This window comes from Chiroxiphia lanceolata, chromosome 5 (genome assembly GCF_009829145.1).
Source record: "Chiroxiphia lanceolata isolate bChiLan1 chromosome 5, bChiLan1.pri, whole genome shotgun sequence".
Lineage (NCBI taxonomy): Eukaryota > Metazoa > Chordata > Aves > Passeriformes > Pipridae > Chiroxiphia > Chiroxiphia lanceolata.
In genome coordinates this window covers 63,365,279-63,384,651 of record NC_045641.1, presented here as the reverse complement: position 1 = coordinate 63,384,651, position 19,373 = coordinate 63,365,279, and the positions used below count along the sequence as shown (strand labels likewise).

At 40.3% G+C, this 19,373-nt stretch overlaps 1 protein-coding gene across 1 annotated transcript; it reads right to left on the bottom strand.

The window, feature by feature from the left end:
* Positions 1–6,418: 6,418 nt before the first annotated feature.
* CMAS (cytidine monophosphate N-acetylneuraminic acid synthetase) lies at positions 6,419–19,151 on the bottom strand. The gene is made up of 8 exons (XM_032688856.1): positions 18,923–19,151; positions 15,935–16,077; positions 15,596–15,751; positions 12,784–12,917; positions 11,801–11,895; positions 10,836–11,007; positions 8,501–8,651; positions 6,419–7,770 (listed from the first exon to the last, which is right to left on the bottom strand). The coding sequence occupies exons 1-8, from the start codon at positions 19,081–19,083 to the stop codon at positions 7,496–7,498; spliced, it is 1,287 nt and encodes a 428-aa protein (XP_032544747.1). The 5' UTR covers positions 19,084–19,151; the 3' UTR covers positions 6,419–7,495.
* Between the last annotated feature and the right edge of the window lie 222 nt (positions 19,152–19,373).

Sequence of the window (19,373 nt, the reverse complement as noted above, 5' to 3'; positions counted from 1 at the left end):
GTGTGTCAGTGAAGGCAATCACTGAAGGACCACGTTCAGAAAGGGGGGAAGAGGAGTGAGTGGCTGTATCACTCTTTCACCAGTTCCAGCCTCACAGATGACAACAATCCTCCTTTTTTCAAGGGACCAGAAACCAGATAATTGTGCAGCAACTTCTCTATTAACTTTGACAGGAAACAGTCCTCCCCTGTTACTGAATTCATTTACCTGCCCTGCCTACCAGAGAAGATAAACTGTTAGGACAAACTGAGGGGCTGTGTGGTGAGACATTGCTCTTCCTGGGATCCCGCAGAAGAAGCTTCTCCTGGGCCAAGTGGGGAGGAACAACAGCATCTCATGGCCCCAAAAAGGAAGCGAGTGGGAGCACCCACCCAACAGCTGCTTGAGCAATAAAACAGAAACAAAAAAGCATGAAGTCACCAATTACACTGTTGTACCTCCCTTTGGCCTCTTTCCAATCTGGTCCTGCAGGCCAATGATAGGTGGAAGAAACAGCTGTCTTGGAAACGCCTGCAACCCTGAGGGACCAGGGGCATGTCCACTCTTGGGTGAGTCTGCAGCCATTCAGGCTTTGTGCCAGTAGAAAGAGAAGCAGCACTGCCTCGGAAAGGAACAGGAATGTTTGTTCTTCACTGACACCTACTGACTGCAGTGCTTTAACTGCAAAGCCCTGCACAATTTCACAGGGCTCAAAAGCAGAAGCAGACTCTGAAGGAAATCAGCCACAGGTTTAGGGGGAGCAGGTCTGTCCCTGAGTACCTGATGCACAGCCTGCTTATGAAGTCTTTCAGTTCTGAACACCAGTGTCTGCAAGGATCATAGGATCATTAAATCATAGATTGGCCTGGGTTGGAAGGGACCTTAAAAATTATGTGGTTCCAACCCCCCTGCCATGGGCGGGGACACCTTTCACTGGACCAGGTTGCTCAGAGCCCCATCCAACCTGAACTTAAACACATCCAGGGATGGGGCATCCACAGCTTCTCTGGGCAACCTGTTCCAGTGCCTCACCACACATACAGTAAAGAATTTCTTCCTAATGTCTAATCTAAATCTAAACCTACTCTCCATCAGTTTGAAGCCATTCCCCCTTGCCCTGTCACTCCAGGCCCTTGTAAATAGTCCCTCTCCATCTATCCTGTAGGCTCCCTTCAGGTACTGGAAGGCCATAACTGGGTTACCCCAAAGCCTTCCCTTCTCCAGGCTGAAAAATCCCAATTCTCTCAGCCTTTCCTCACAGGAGAGGTGCTCTGTCCCTCTAATCAACTTGGTGGTCTCCTCCAGACTCACTCCAAGAGGTCACTGTGCTTTCTGTGCTGGGGACCCCAGAGCTGGATGCAGCACTGCAGGTGGGGTCTCACCAAATGTACCCAGGATGTACCCAGGAATGACTGACCTGAGAATCTACCAGCAGCCACAGTCGAGACAGGATGATGGCACAGATGATGGCATTCATACATAAGCAAATATTGACAGGAGTAATAAAAGCAGAATTTCCTTTTCTGCCTGCAAAGCCTTTCACTAAAACAAAGGATAACTGTGGTTTGCTGTTCTCTGTAATTTCTGACCTTGGTAAACCACTTAGACCTATCCATCAGGCAGGAAGGCATCACCGTCCTGCTCAAAGTGCAGTTAGTTGCCTAGCTACTTCAGAAAGATGAGGAATTAATCAGTTTACAGCATTGCCTACTGGCTGAATTGAGGATTTACCTAAATTACAATTTAAAAAAAAAAAAAAAGGACTTCATTGTCAGGTAAATGAAATGCAATATAGAGCTAGGCCACATATCTCTGTGCTATCCAAGCTCTGACACCAATGACAGAAGCTTAAATGGAGCAGCCCAGACTCAAATTCCCCTGCTTCTCAGCAGGGGCAGCAGTACAGAGGCACTGCAAGACACAAATCCAGTTAATTCTCCACATGGCCTTGCACCGCCTGAAACTTTATCCTGAGGTCCCCTGAAATTTCTTGGCTCCCATGACAAGTCCAATGTGTACTTTCTCTAAACAAAGTTCACACAGGCACAAGGGTGTTGATATACTGATGTGCCAAGTCAGGACTAGGGGCTGGTTCGTGAGTTATCAGAACTACTGCCCATAAAACCCACCTGTAGTCCACGTCTGGGGCACATGTAGCTCCACGTCCTTTAAGAGGCAGCACTCAGAGAATGGAATGAATCCAAAGGTAGATCATGATAAGTATTTTGAAGGTATCTTTAAGTTCATTAAGTGAAATGAATGGGAGTGTTTTCTATCTGTCTAAATCAGATTACTTCATCCCACTCTCCAGCTTTTTAGACCCAGCTTCACTTAATCAATTGAAACACTTCAGTTGGGCCTCACTGCTCAAAAGTGAGTGGTGATGCACCCCCTTCCAACTTGAGACTGAGCTGCTGTGGACAAAGTGTAACCAGAGAAAAAAGGTGGGAGAGTAAAAATAGCCAAAATTTTACACAGACTGTACAAGCAATAAAAGGTCATGCCACTATAGCCTTAGTTAAAAGTGATATCCCTGGAGAGTATATCTCCATGTTTAATACAAGAGTAGCCATACTAGCTCAGATGTATGTCAGTTTAGCCCAGAAACTTGCCTGCAAAGTATGTGAACAACCAGGAAAAACATGGAATTTTCCCGAATGTTCTCCCAACGCAAGTACATTTTGTCAAAGAGCTTCCTAAGCAATTTACTGTATTAATGACCATTGATTCATCTGATGTCATCATACTCTTAAAAGTTCTCTGTGCACTTGTGCCCTGTTTTCAACGAGTTTTTAAGATTAGATGACTAATTCCTATTGATAACAGCAATGTCATGTCCTGATTTTCTCACTGTGTCAGAGCTACATATTAACATAGAATGAACCACTAACACACATTGCGAAATATAAATTAATTGCAGTTGGGTGTTGCTTATACAAGAAATAAGGGGTAGAAACCAAGGTTCAGAAGCAGAGGAACTGTATCAGGTGTCAGACTGATGAAACACGTGGCCAAAGCCTGTTTTAAGCGTGCTGAGGTTCATTAAATGTCTGTAAGCCACGCCCGACTCTGGAAATCCATGAGCTGCAAACGTTTTGATGCCACAGGAAAACTGTAAAGCACTACCAAATACATGGCAAATTTATATTCCTCAGGCATCTGTTTTTGGTCACCACTAGTTCCTTCAGTGGTCTTTCCATAGCTTCCTGCCCTTAATTTTACAGATATCTCAACACAACTCCCTTCTGTCATCCTTATTTCAAAGTGAAGAATTCTGACTTGGCTACTGCTCCCACTGAGCCTGATTCATTTTTTCAATCACCCATTTTATCCTCCCACAACCCTTTTGAGTGCTACAACCTTTTCAACACACAAGCAACAAAACACACGGTATTCGAGATACCTGCAAATCACTGATTTATATAAGTGGAATAATTATTTTTATCCTATTTGTTATATATTCTTCTTCTAATAATTCCTAAAATTCAGTCTGCTTTTTAAACTGCTAGCACACACTTCAAACCACTGGATATTTTTCTGAATTATAACTGCTCATAGAGAATGGATGTCTTTATATATATGACATTAGGATTGTGTTTCTATTAGGCTTACCTTATTAAGCTTACCTTATATGTATATATTCAGTTTCCTCAGCCCCACTCTTTAATAATCTGAATGATTTGGTATCATTGCCTCCACATTGCACACTGCTCATTCCCTTTAACACCTATTTTTATAAGTAATTAAGAAATTCTTCCATCTGCAAGATGAAAATAATGGTATCTCTTTTAGGGGAAGTGGTCTGCCATGCTGCAGAGGTGTGGGAGCTACAGAACTGGGACTGCTCCCCCGTGTTTCTCTCTCCTCCAGTATCTCTAGACCAGTGGGAATGCTCTACTGAACCAGAGCCACATACAAAAACATATCTAGGATCAGAAATGGGAATAAACAAATCTGTCCCAGAACAAGAGAGAGAAACAAACCTATTGTCCAAAAATTTTTCAGACAAGTGCCTTAGTGACAAGTTTTTCTAACTCATTTTTGCTTCAAGTTCATACATAATAGTGTTTTTCTCCCACACAGTATTATTGCTCTTAATAGTGGTGACATTTAGGATGATTGGTCCTGCTGGGTGTAACTAGACTCATTTGGAGTTATTTTTGGAAAAAGGAAACAGTGATTTAAGAACACACAAACAGACAAAAAATAATTAAAACCAAAAACCTCCCCACACCAGCTCTGGTAAAACTAGTTAACTAATGTGTGCTCAAGGTTTACAAGTATTAAGAACTTGAAATCACCAAGTACTAAAAAATACCTCTGACTTCAAAAGGCTGAGATATATGTGATTTGTATTGATGTGAAATGAACTAAGGTCAGAACTTGTTGCATCACCCTACAGGAACTGGAGAGAAACATACACTGAATAGGAGATAGATGAGATAAAAATAAATTAATGGAGTCAGAAGTAGGCGAAGGGCTAATCTCTTGTGTCAAAGTCAGCAAACGTAAGGACACAGTTACTGTCTAACTGGATATTCTTCCCTCTCCTCAACTCTCCTGGCAAGAGCCACCAAGCAGCCAAAAAGCAGGAAAGATCTCAAGGCCCAACCACAAGAACCTCACCAAGACACTCCTGCCAAATAATTCTCAATGTGTTCTGCTCAAATTTACAAGATCATCTTTCTACAAAAATACTGGGCTGGCTTTGACAGCTCATTAAACAGAGAGATGAATCCCACCTTTTCACAAACCTGGACACAAACCAGGTATTTGAAAACATGGAACACAGGAAAGTGAAGAAGTATATTCAAAAGGGTATAACCACACTCAAAACACTCAAGATTTGCCTCCAAGACCAGAATGAGATAAAGATTTCGAGTAACTGCGTGTGCACATGATTAATCTCGGCATTAAATTTGTCCATTTTCATCAGTATAATCCATTCACGTGGCACATGAATGTGGAATCATATGATTTACAGTACAGAAACTCATCACAAACAACCCCACAACCATTCCCTACCCAAAAGACAACAGGAAACTTTTTATTTAAAATTTCAGGTAATCGGGGGTTTTTTTCATAATAGCTTATTACAGATTATTAAAAATTTCCTTTTTTCAGTTTCACGTAATCATGATAAAACAGCCCACATTATTTGAGATTTTCTTTGGAATATACTAGGCATTTTGAAGTTTAAAAAAAAAAACACAAAACAAGTGCTCACATGACTAAAAGAGCTTATTTCAAAATTAGCCCAGTATGACAAAAGTGACCACTGAAATCTACTGATTGAACTACACCCCTCTAATCAAAGGCAATCACAGTGCCACGACATGAACTGGAACAGCAGGCACTGGTAAAACACACTACATATCTGAAGCCTGCCTGGGATTTTAGATTTGACCTTTAAAGTGACAGAGTTATCTTCATCATCTCTGCCTCTGTGACCCCTAAATCCTTCATATGATTGAGGATCTTCCATAAAATCAAGAGGAATAATCTGAACCTTTCAGGCAGCAGATCATGCATGTCCCATATCCTCAAATGGGCTTTATGTTGTAAATAGTCTCTAGAGCTCTTTTATTCTTCGTATACTTCCCAATGTAAGATTACACCACGTTCTTCTAAACAAGAATTTATCACAGTGAAAACATTTATATTATCAGCTACCATTTCTTTCTGCTCGTTACCAACTCTCATATGAAGGTGTTTCTGTATTTATTTTTGATACATTTAAAATTTTTTGGGTGCAGCCCCAAAGTATATGCAGCACGTTCAGCAAGCAGCTGAAACACTGCAGAGTTCTTGACTCAAACAGTAAGCTACAAACAGCACTGCCAACTCATATTGCTAATATAATTGCACTTACTAGTGCTTTATGCTTTCTCTAACATAAATGACATGGGGATCAGTACATCACAGTCACCCTGTTTAAAGCTATCTATTCACAGGGAATTGCTCCTGCAATCAGTCATCAAGTTAATGATGACAAGGTGAGGTAACCAAAAACTTGGCCAATTTCTGTATGATATTATCAAACCTGAATTGTTTATCCAATCTGGACTTCTGAAGCTTTACAATATAGCCTGTACAACTAAAATAATTCATGTACCCATACCAAAGTCTGCAGTTGTGTCCAAAATGTGGCTCTCCTGTTATCAAAATCCATGGGATCTATCCAGAGCCCTGAAACTTGACAGAAAGGATATACTACAGTGATAACTTAGAGCTGGTTAGTGCAGTAAACAATTCATCTGTTAACCCTGATAACCCTGTTAACTGTAGACTGGACCTAAATTCTTTTACTGCCTAATTTGGCTTCATGAAAGGAAGTAAACATCAAGGTAATCAGAGGCCAATATACTGAGTGATATTATATTGGGAGTTTCTATTTAGCAGGGAAGCAAAATAAAATGACAAGCCATTATCGCTCACCTCAGTAGTAATTGCCTGTGCAGCATGGGTATTTTTTATTTTTTAGCAGAGCCCAAGACAGAACTTGACTCACTGATAAATACTCTTGTATTTGCATGGTACAATACAAATCCTATTTTTCATAAATACAAACACATAAACCAGCTTTAACATGCTAAAAGCAGTCTGTACATATATTTTATATAAACCCAAAATCAGCTATGTTTTGGTGGGTTTTTTTAAACAGCAGATACTTTTCCATACAATAAACTTAAAGAGTTTTGCTTGGCTCATTAGTGGTAGCCATAATGTCCTCACAGAAAAAAAAATGAGTTTCTGCAAAGGCCTCAAAGTCAGTGGAAAATTTAACTACAGATTTGGCAAAACATTTGGGTATGTTAATATAAGCACTTCAATAAAACCCAGTATAAACAGACTCAAAGATAAGAGGCGCAATTCCAAATGTGATTTAATTATTTATGAGCTTAAAATTGAACACATGCTTAAGTGCTTTGCTTACCTAATACTAATATTAACTGGTTTTCCAAGAACTGAGCTGTGTTTTAAAAATACAGGAAGAAGTCTCATAGTACTTTACACCTGACATCTCCAGCATATGTTGAAACTCTTCCTTACTAGGGACAAATTCTGTAAAATGCAATCACACCACCACAACACCACGATGACATTTGGTAGAAGAAACATAAACCACATGAGCAAAACTGACAGAATTTTTTTCTTTAAAATTTGAATTACAAACCCTCAAGTCATGTAAAATCATTGATCCCTGAAAACATTCTGATTATGACATAAAGACACATCACTCCTGGAGGACAGGCGTGATGATTAGGAGGAGATTTACAGTAGATTTGCTACCTTTTGCAACATTCCTTCCATTGCTTATAAATGGCTTTTAAAATAATCATGAATATGATCATATTTTCAGCATACAATCACGAATATCAGCACTTAAAGTGGGACCTTAAATTAGAGGGAGGCCTTTTTTTAACTCTACTTTGATGTAAAACTTGAGAGCTCTCCTTTGGGATTTACTGAAGGAGGAAAAGGAGACGAAGAAAAGCAGGAATGACCAACAGTGTTACTCCTTTTTCATTAGTTCCTTATTTCCTCTCCTGCTGTTCTCGTTTCCCCCCATTTCCTTTTCTGCTGAACTCATTTCTTCCATTTGCTTCCTTGCAGAGTTCACTTTTTCCAACAACAGGAATATGTGTTCGGTGAACTCCCGCACGGCTCCACAGCCACCGCTGCTCTTGCAAATGTAACCAGCAGCCTTCTGAGCAGCTGCACAAGCATCAGCAGGCACACCACTCATGCCTGCTTGCTTCAGGCATTCCACATCAGACTCTTCATTTCCTATCAGGGAAGATGACAGACAAGGCAAAATATCACAGAGGGGAAAGGCTGAGCAAACTCAGTGTTTTTCTGTGCACGCACTAATCTGTTTTTTTTTAAAACTTGTGGTTTTGCCAAAACGTTCATCTCAGCAGCTCAACAGCACTTTGCATATGTGAGTCAGTTGTCAGAAAATCTTTGTGATCCATGTAGGTGCTGATCACACTTCACAATCTTCAGGCAAGAGAACAGTACTTTTAAGAGTAGTAAAATTATGTTAGCAACTGAATAAGCATTTGCAGGACTCTAAGCTTAATCTGTCACTGAAATACAACTTAGCACAGAATCATACTGGCTTTCGTTTTAATCTGTCCATCTCTAGTTTCCATTTCAGAACATAATCTATACAATATTCATCTGAAATGAACTAGAATCAGTTCAAAATTGTCAGCTGTACCTGTATGTTTGTGGGACATCAAAAGCTTTCATAAATCCCATTAGAAAAACACCTAAGACTTCCCTTACCAAATTACACACTGATTCATCAATGCTTTTAACATTTAGATGGCATCCTAACAAGCCTTTAAAATGCATGCCTGCTTTTGGTGATTGTGTGCTGCAATTTGCACATCAATCCCATTAAGTCCAGTGTATTGACAAAGAGAAAAGTGTTTTGAAGCTCAGCAGCACTATGAAGTTTGTATTTGTCTATACTATATGAAGTTTTACTACCAACAAAAGAGGAACTTACCTAAGTAAGCAACCTCTTTCCAGCTCAAACCCATGTCTTCTTGCCAGTCCTTCAGAACCTGTAATTTATTTGTTGCACTAACTTTTGCTACACATCCCAGCTGCATGGCTGACAGTGTTTTTGAACAATCTCTTTCAGAGATGAGTCGAACCTATGAAAATAAAATCAACTTAGAATAAATTCTACAAACAAAGAAATAAGACGTGTAAGTTGATTTACCGTAAGAAAAAAATAGTTTTGCTCACAGAAGCTCTCTCAGATATCAGAAAAGCATTGAATAACCAGTTTCTTCAATCAGAACTCAGAGCACAAGTGATTAGCATCCAAAATCACATCACAGTCTTGAAGTTGGTCTGGGATAGTAAAACACCATTCTGTAGCCCTCCCTGATATTAAAAAAAGAAATTTACATTTTTCTTTTTAAATGTAACATGTACCAAATAAAATACTGGATATCACAGTACAGTGGCATGTCGGCTATCTAGTGCAGTATCATCTAATTAAGTATGGAATAAGAGAATTCCCAAGGAGGATTTTTGTAATATTTGTAGAAGTAGAACATTATGAAGTATTTTCCTTGACTCCTCTCCTTCATAACATATTCACAGTACCACTTCAGAGCACCAAAAGAACACTAAATGACTGAAGTACCACAGCACATTTATCTCTGGAAGTTCATTCCAAAATTGAAATTTCAGAAATTATGTGCAAGGGAAGCTGAAACCAGAACATTAGTGCAGCGGGATTTTTAGAAATCTCAGATGCAACTCCTCCAAGTTTTCTCATCCAAAATGTGGACAAACTTATCTTCCCTAAATGCTTTTAAATCCTAACAAATGCTTGGCCTTGATTTTAAGTACAGAATGAACAAAGCAAGACTAAATCAGCAACATAAACTAGAAATAAAAGAAGTGCAGCACAAAAACCAGGAGGTTTTTAATGAAATATTCCAAGTCAAAGCAAGTATGGAAACAGGCTCCCACAGGCAACAAAACAATGATTACAAGCTTCCTTCCCCTTTTGCCTCACAGAAAATGAAGCTGAGGGAGTGCTGAAAAACCATCTACTCCATTTCACAGCCCTGAGGCAACAGCTGCAAAGTAAGTCATGAAAATCTCATCTAGCCTGTTATAAAAAATCCTACAATAAAGACTCCAAAAATGTATCTGAAGAAGTTTACTTGGGATATAGCTACCTTTGTTTCTATCTGCATCAGAACTGAGTTAAGGATCTTTGAAGGCAGCCTAAATCTGACTTAGTTCTTACCCCAAAAAAATCTTCTAGCTGTATCAAAGGCAGCGGCACAGACACAAAATAGCCAGGAGGTTAATTTTACATAAATGCGAGCAAAGATTCAGATCAGCAGAATTTAGTAGTAGTACTAATAATGATAATAATAAAAGTAGCCATGCTACAGTCTCTGTTGGTTTAGCTTTTCATTTACACAGGATTCTTACATCTTCAAAGCTACAGTTAAAACAACTATGCAGACAAAAGTGTTCAGGGTTTGATTTCCCCTCTTTACAACAATCACGGGTGATCTACAACAAACCAACCAAATTGCCTGGAAATTTCTTCCTCTTCTGTTGTCAAGAGGTAACAACATATCCCTGCTTGATGAAGTTGACTTGTAATTAATGAGTGGCTAGACTACACAGAATATGATTGGTGCTAGCAAAACACCACAAAAATTTCTTCCTGCATTTTTCCATGACAAAAAGGCTGAGAGATTTAGGATTATTCAGCCTGGAGAAGAGAAGGCTCAGGGGTAACCTAATTGCAGGCTTTCAGTACCTGAAGGGACCCTACAAAAAAGATAGAGAGAAACTATTTACAACAGCATGTAGTGACAGGACAAGGGAGAATGGCTTCACACTGACAGAGAGTACATTTAATTAGATATTAGGAAGAAATTCTTTACTGTGAGGGGGCTGAAGCACTGGAATAGGTTGCTCAGAGAAGTTGTGGATGCCCCATCCCTGGAACTGCTCAAGGCCAGGTCGGATGGGGCTCTGAGCAACCTGGTCTAGTGGAAGGTGCCCCTGCACATTGCACAAGGGTTGGAACAAGATGATCTTTAAGGTCCCTTCCAACCCAGACATTCTATGATTCAGAGGAAGATGCTACAGCAACTGTGATTGAGATTTCTCAAAATACTTATTTTCCTGTAAGGGATCTGAGAACAACATTTGTCCCAACCAATATATTATGCTGCTTGATCACAAGCACTGTGAAGAAACGTCAACTTATATGCTGCAAGAATATAAGTTTTTAGAATCTTTTAATGTCCAGGTTACACGAGACATAAAACTTCACACTTCAGAACAACACCTACCTGTATTCCTCTTTTCTTTAACAGATCAATGCCAACAATATCTCTGTAATCATAGGAGACCATTTCCTTGTGATCTTCTGTCACATAAATGTGACCATTTGTCAGGCATCCTTCAATACTGCAAACCAAGAGCTTCACCTCCTTCAGCGGCTCTTTGCCAAAATACCCAAAGCTAGACAAAGAAGTTATCTTTTTAGGATGGAAGTTTTTGCACATTCCAAAAACAAATATTTGAAATACAACTGTGATCTTCAGACAGAAGAATCAGCTTTGAAATTTTTCTTTTCTAATGCCTTTTCCCACCATTGTCACTCTCCAACTATATTCTCCCTCTTCAAAGAAACAAATAGAACAATCCAAAAGACAGCTCAGTTGCACTGTCTATTTAAAAATTAGGATAAAATTTATTTCCTTAGTGTCAAAGTTTACATACTGTAGCATTTTGGGGGGCAAAACTAAAATGGAGTAGAGGATGAGAAATACACAGAAAATATACTCCAATCCCACACATTATTTCCTTAGAGAAGTGCAGAGTAGCTGCAAAGAAAAGGCAGCTGACAAGATGTAATCAGCTCATGCCTTCTGCACAAACACTCTCATTCACGTGCATCAGTGTGGTCCAGACCATGGAAGTCTGGGACACCTCATCTGGAAAAGTCAGAGATGATGGTAACATTGCTATAGTGGGGCTTATGCATTTCACCAAGCTGAACTTTAAAACCAAATAAAAACCCCAACAAAACAAACAAACAAACAAAACAAAACAAACAAAAAAAAAATCCACAATATAACAAAGGTAATTCAGTTAATTTCAATAGAGATAGGAAAAAACCATGGGTAGAAATAAAGTTGCCTAATTATCTTTGATCTTGATTACTTACATTACAGACATTATGAACTCACGTGACCACACTCTGAAACAATGAGCACTATCAAAGAAATAAAGGAATAAAAAGTGCTTTTACCTCAATACTCTCTGCTCTGCAATAGGCCAGTCAATGTCTATATCAATGTCCACACTGTGCTCTGCACGCATTTCATAGTAGGCCATTTTACCACCCTAAATGAAATAGAACCCATTCAAATTTTCTGCTTGGCTGAGCACAAATACAGAACTGTACAATTCAGTACCCTGTAATGAAAGCCAAGTGTCTGGTTACACAGTGGTCACGGTAGATTACATAAAAGTGAACCATCAATAATCATGGTTTTGGCAGTGACACAGAACTAAAAATTTGAAGGAACCTTCTGCAAGCAAGGGTTAATAAGTATTTTCATTTTACAGCTAGAGAAAGTGTGCAAGGTGTTATGCATTATAATAATTACATCACATTAATTTCCCTAGATCTCTTAATCAGCAAAATAGTAATAACTTTAGCATTTACTTAGCAAGATTATGACTAAGTCTTTGTCTAGATGTTAAACAAAAAATAATTTCAATTAGAAAAATACCCACCACACCCTAATTTTGTTCTGCATTACTACATTGGGATGTAAACATGAGGAAAGGGAAAAAGACTGTTAAAATTACAGTACAAAATTGGCATAAGAATAAACTGGCTGAAAATACAAATTTATAGATTATGACAAGGCTATGCCTCTGCATGAAGCTCAGTTTCACACTCTTAGTAGCACTAAAATGAATTATAAGATATGCTGGTGAACTGACGTGAAACTCAATATTTTACTGTTTTAGGGTTATAGGGATATACTGCACAGTATTATTTGTATGAATTTGTTTGTTGTGGAGGATGCTGTAACTGGAACTGCCCCAGCTACAGCTTGCCCTGCTAAGTTACAAATAATAGGCAAACTGTTCTGAGGACAAAGTGCTGTCATTTCACATTGACTGCACCAGAAGTCAAAACACAGTATTGAATTCAGAACCCTCTACAACAAGAGTAAAACATACATAATTCTAAAGAGCAGGAAAAACAGAAGCACAAACCTGCAAGTAGCCTCTCTCAATCAAATGTCTCTTGGCAAAATAAAATGAGCCATTTTCATACAGCTCCCCAGGCCAGTCTTGCCTCCGGTACCGTTTTGCTGGATTCAGGTTTTGGGGCTCTGTCATCTTGTTTTCTGTTAACAGAGGAAAAATAATGACAAAATAAGTTTTATAGAATCCCTGATCAGAGTCACGTAACTTCCTAAATAGTTTTCTGTTGAAAAATTAAGGGCACAATTCAGTCACCAGCATCTTTCTTTATTGCCTCTTGTTGCTTAGCTTCATAAAGAACCACAAAGTAGTTAGGGTTGGAAGGGACCTTAAAGATCACCTAGTTCCAACCCCCCTGCCATGGGCAGGGACACCTTCCACTAGACCAAGTTGCTCAGAACTCCACCCAACCCGGCCTTGAACGCTGACAGGGTTGGGGAATCCACAACTTCTCTGGGGAATCACTGAATTGCTTCTCTTTCTTGGAACTGTGGATAACAAACTGGAGGACTACTCTGGATGTCTAGCAGAGGAAAAGGAAATTTTTCATTCCAACTTTAGCAAAAACAAAAACAAACACAAAAAAACCACAAACAAAGAAAAAAACACAACAAAAAAAAACCCTTAAGAGTTTGTCGGCTCCAAAATTGTTTACTGAAAGGTCTAGGAGGGGACATTTTTCTAGACTGTCCTTAAAAATATGAAAGAAATACTATTCTTGTACTCTGTCTCCTAGTGCACACAGGAATGCCCTGAATGAACTCTGAGACCTGAAAGGACCAACCTGAAATCTTCAATGTAATAAAAAGGAGCATATGTGAAAAATTTTTGCCTGTGAAAGCCATCTTAACACTTCCCCAAAATACTTCTTTTTTATGGATATGCATTATCTTAATTTTTCAGAAGTCATTTAATCAGTGTCCACAAATAAACAAACAAGTGTCTTTGAACAAACACCATCCCCAAAGATTCCATTTTTGTCCATGCAGAAGAAACTGCAGCAGGGATCAGAGACTTCTGTTCTTAAGCCATTGAAATTCATATGCACAAAATCAGCTAAAATTCACCAGGTCTCACAACCCAGTAACCATGAAAAGGTTACAGGGCATTCTGAAACATAAAACATCCTGAGGCTTTAGTCCATACAAACACACCTTGTGTTTCATAAATAAACTAGAGCTTTGTGCTCAATGAAGTAAACATTTCCAGTCAGAGGGAGACACCTTTCTCTTTCAAGGTGTATCAAAATTAAACCTTCATGCAGCAGGAACAACAGAACTACACAGAAAAAAACCCAATAAAGTTATTTTAACATAATCAGTATTCTAAAGCTGTATGGGAAAATAAAAAAAAAATTTTAAATCACTGTATAATGCTCCTGTGAGTCACCTGAAACACCACATTCCTGAAAGGCCTTTTGCAGTTACCCTTAAGCTGCTAATATTTGCATAAGGTGTTCCTTGTTCTCCTCAAATATACTCCTTACAGCGGGATGATTCTTTATCTCTCATCACATTAAAAGACTTTGGATGTCACTTAGAACTAAAGAATTACTTGCTCTTTTAGGTAGGCCTTGAGGCTTTTTTATTTTAACAATCTACCCATAGGGACAAGGTGGCACACAACCACTTCAGAAAGCCACTTGACACATACAAATGAGATTTATTCTTTCACAAATGTCCATTCTAGCATCTCAAGATGTGAAGTGGAGTTGCATGTGGCTTCCTAAAGTGCAATCCACAGAATCCTGAAATTGCCATCCATGCTTTTGATATTCCTCTTGTACTTTACCAACAAATTGTGTCACTTATTTCTCCTCTTATGAGGAACAATGAGAATGTTTGAGTGTATATTCTAAACAAAGGCTTAACTTTTATTCCAATTTCTCTCTAATACCAAGCTCCATTTATTTTGCATGGTCTTTTACAGTGTGATGTTTTCTAAACTCGTTAAAAAAAATCTTCATCTGAAGTGATTTATATCTCAGAATAATCAAAACATCTGAGTAACGTTCACTTTTAAAAAAATAAAACAACGTGACAGTATCTGAGATAACGATTTCTTAAAAAAACGAAGAAAACATTTCTGCTTTAATCACAGAAACAAACCCAACATAGATAATGCATGGAATAGTTCTTTGTACAAGGACAATAGGTACTTTATAGCTAAAAAAAAGTACAATCTTTATTTGTAGGATTTCAGTCTTTAGTCATCTTGGCAACTGTAGCCAAGAGGCATATTTTCTCTGGGAAAAAAACCAGTCATATTCTTCTGGATGAGCTAATTAACATGAGTTCATTCCCCGTGACTCAAAGGCAGTCTGAAATGTGACATAAGTCAGCAGTCCCATTAGCAGGATGAAACAAAGCCTAAGCCTCCAGGCCAAGAGGTTGCCATCCCCTCTTCACCAAGACTTACCTCACATTATTTGTCACTTGTTAGCTACTGCATAGCAAGAACAAACAATTTTCTGGTTAAGACAGGACCTCAATGTTTTATCTCCATAAACACAAATACCCACCAAGCAGAAGGTAACATATAAATTTTGTGTGAGCTCTGCTTTCAGTCTAGACAAGCTAATATAATTTTAATTTTCAATATCTAATCACTTCTACAAAACAATTACAGAAAGGCTGAGCAGTGCTCAGTAATATCAAGAAAGCAGTGCTTAAAAGGAATTTCTAAGCCACCTCACACCTCTCAGAGAACTCAGTCCATGCCTCTGATATCACCTCCTAAAACACCATGGATATGAAAACAAAGCATTTGGGAAAAAAATAAAAATTAAGTATAACTGTAACCAGAAACACTTAAGTATTACCTCCTTTTTTTACCTCGCTCCATCTAAATTGATGCCGCCTCACAACAGAGAAGACAGAATCAAACCCCTCCTTCTGGATCAGATCTGCCACTTTTATAAGATCACTGGGATGTAAACAGGGAGATGTTGCTTGAATGTTTCCTACAATATCAACCTCTAAAGAAAAACAAAGAAACATTTAAGAAACAATTCATACTTTCAATAACACAACAGGAAAAAAAAAAGAGAATATTTTTAGCTTTTATTTAATAAAGGCTTCACTTATTTTTCTAAATAAGAAATGCATCATCCCTCTGGGGCTACAACACAAAAGCTCAGCATATTTCATTACGGATTTACCATGATGATGATTAAGAAACTCTCTGATGGCTTCTAGGGAAGTTGAGGAGTCTTGAGAGACTTCGGGGCTTCTGCGATGAACCTGAGCACCAAATTGCTTTGCAACCTTCTCGATTTCATCGTGGTCTGTAGAAACCCATATACTGTTGGCAGACAGTGACAGAAATTAATATAAAGAATAAATCCCAGCATTTTTTACTTACCTGCCATAATCTAAACTGAACAACACCGACTTATGTCTGTACTACACTGTGCAACGAAAGGAACTAATTCTTTTATTTGCGTTAGTAAAGCGATCCTGGTCAGTCCAACGAGCAACTTTTAAAAAATGGGGTTAAAACACACACATTCACTAGATTGTAAAATCTGAAGCTTGAGTTGCATTCCATGCAGGAAACTTAAGCAACATAAAATTCAGAAGTGTTATCAAAAGAATCCAGTGTCAGCACACAAAACTTGTTAGGCATGTTAACTGATCAATTAATTGAGAATGGGTTGAACGAGGCAGTCAAAGTCATGTAAGAGTTCAGAAACAAGACTGACAGCAAGTAAAACTGCCCCAAAATTAGAATATTAGCTTATTCTGCAAGTGTTTTAAAATTTGTTAATTGGGCTCCATATAATCCCAGAGAAAGAGCTTTTCAAGCTACATATGTTTTGGCACAGAAAACTTTCAGTACTGGTAAAGCAAGACTGTGATCGTTTGGGGAAAATAAACATTTACAAAAGGAAGGGCTAAGTCTGAATATCATATGATGATAAACACTGAGCAACTTTGAGGCCACCAGTGTCATCATGAAAAAAAAAAGTGATATAAAGACAAAAACTATGAAAAAGAACCTTCCCTCTCTCGGCATTCACTGTCCATAGCAAATGGTGCTTTAGTTACATTTTTTCACCCAAAGACATCACGGGATCATCAGAATAAAAATATGTATGGCAGTGACAGTAATGTCAAGTCACACCCACACAAACAAATACAGAAGAGGTATTTTCCATAAACTGCTTTGGGATGGTTAACTTAAATATACACTCCCCATTCAACTAACAAGAGTTTTGTTGTGTAACAGGTACCCTGTCAGCAGAGCTGTTTCAAAGGTGACTGGATTAATTTAGAGCACACCCACCCACTGCATCTGTTATGCCTCAAAGTTAGACTAAACAACTCTAACTGGCTTCCTGTCGGGCAAATTCAGGTGCCAAATAGAAGCCACCAGAGGTCATTAAGCAACATGGATTCAAATTCTTTAAGTAACTACCAGTAATCTAGGTTGGAAATGTTCTTGACTGTTTCTTTATTAAAAACAAAACTGAGCCATGCTTCCTCTACTTTTCAGACACAGTAAAAAAGATTTTCCAGAATAGATAATGGTACAGCAGTGATGAGATACGGAGGGCTCATGCTCACTTCCAGCTCTGGATCCAGCTATAGCTGGGCTACATTTGTACTTGAATACACTGAGTTCTTGCTCTGAACATAATGCAGCAGGTTTGCATTGGGAACCTGCCCCTAAATGTGCTATATACCAAGTATACCCTAACCATGCACTGGGTTTAATTGTTTATCAGTATACGTGTAGAAAATTACCAGTTTTCTTCTGGTAGAAAAATCTGTAATGTCCAATGCTCTTAACGCTTACAACAGACTTGTTTCTATCTAGCTTTAATTATTGCTACCAAAGTTTTGGGCACTTTGTCACAAACTGAGCTTCTGTTCTGTAACGTGGGCATACGTGATTATCTCTTTCCACTCAACGTTTCCAGGACTGCCACCGTTGTGCTGTGTCCTGCTCTGGGATCCCCAATAATACAAAGAAAAAAGAGAGCAAGCCCAGCAGAGAGCAGCCTGATGGCTGGGGCCTGGGAGCACATGCATGTCATGAGATGCTGAAAGAGATATCTGAGTTGCTGGTATGAAGAGAAGGCAAGGAGGAGACTTCACTGCTGTCTTCAAGTACCAGCTGTGCAGGCAGAGAGAAAACAAAGCAGCTTTTCCTGGATGAGCAAAGTAACAGGGCTATCGACTACTGGAACCAGTGCCCAGAAGGGCTGTAGCATCTCCAGCCATGGAGATCCCAAGCTCAGCCTCATTTGTTCCCAAGCAACCCTCACCAGCACAGCTCTGAACAGCGGGGAGCACCAGATGACCACCAACAAATGTCACCCCATGATTCAACCATTCACAGGAGATTACCTACAGCCTGCCAGTTCCATTTAATGCAGATGTCTTAAAAAAAACATCAGTGTTTACTGGCAAAGGTTGTCAGCTAGGCTCCCCGACCAAGTCAGTTACAAGTGTGGTTACAACTGCCTCCTGGGCCAGAACAACTTTAATTTCAAATTACTGTAAGACTTCAACTCCTTCATTCCTCCCTTGCTCACCCTCACCAGGAAGGGACAGTGGAGTTCGTGGCAGGGTGCTGCCTGCTTGCCTTGCCTGATCCTTGACCTGCACCCCGTTGTCTTCAGGGGGGATCTCCTACAACACACCTGCCTCACTCACAGCGTCACAGGATGGGTAAGGTTGGAACCGACCGTGGAGGTCATCTGGTCCCACCTCCCTGGTCAAGCAGGGTCACCTGGAGCAGGTTGCACAAGATTCCATCCCGGTGATTCTGGAGTATCTCCAGTGAGGCACACACCACAATCTCTCTGGGCAGCCTGTCCCAGCGCACAATAAAGATATTCTCCCTTACATTCAGGTGGCACTTCCCATACATCAGTTTCTGCCCGCTGCCTCTTGTCCTATTCTTGGCACCACCGGCCAGAGCCTGGTCCAGCCTCTGACACTTCCCGTTCAGATGGTGACAGACTTCGCTAAGACCTCCTGGACGAAGTGGCAGCTTCACCCAGCCCCTCCCCACGCCGGGGTCCCTCGGCACCCCCCTCCCGGACCGGGACCCCTCTGTATCCCGATCCCACTCCCGTCCCCGCTGCCCCGGCAGAAGGAAGGGAGGCGGGTCGGGGGGGGGGGTTGCGCATGCGCACCTGTGGAAGACGCCGGCGTCGATGGCGGCACGCAGCACCCACCCGATGAGCGGCACCCCCGCCAGCAGCTTGATGTTCTTCAGCGGGATCCCCTTGCTGCCGCCCCGCGCCAGCACCAGCGCGGCCAGGTGGGGCTGCGGCTTCCCCTCGCCCGCATCCATGACCGTGCCCGGTCCTGTCCCGCTCCGGTCTTCTCCCCGCCCGCCGCGCCCTGCCACGCGCGCGGCCCCGCCCCGCCGGGGCATGCCGGGAAGTGTAGTCCTACTGCTGCCGCGCATGCGTGTGGGGGGCAAGGCGCTCCTCCCTCAGCGTGTGGAGGGAACGCGATTTTTTAGAAGAAGGAGCCTCGCAAACCTTTGGCCGAGGAGCAGTGGCCATAAACTAAAACACAAATTCCACCTCAACATGAGGGAGAACTTCTTGAGAGGGGGCAGAGCCCTGGCACAGGCTG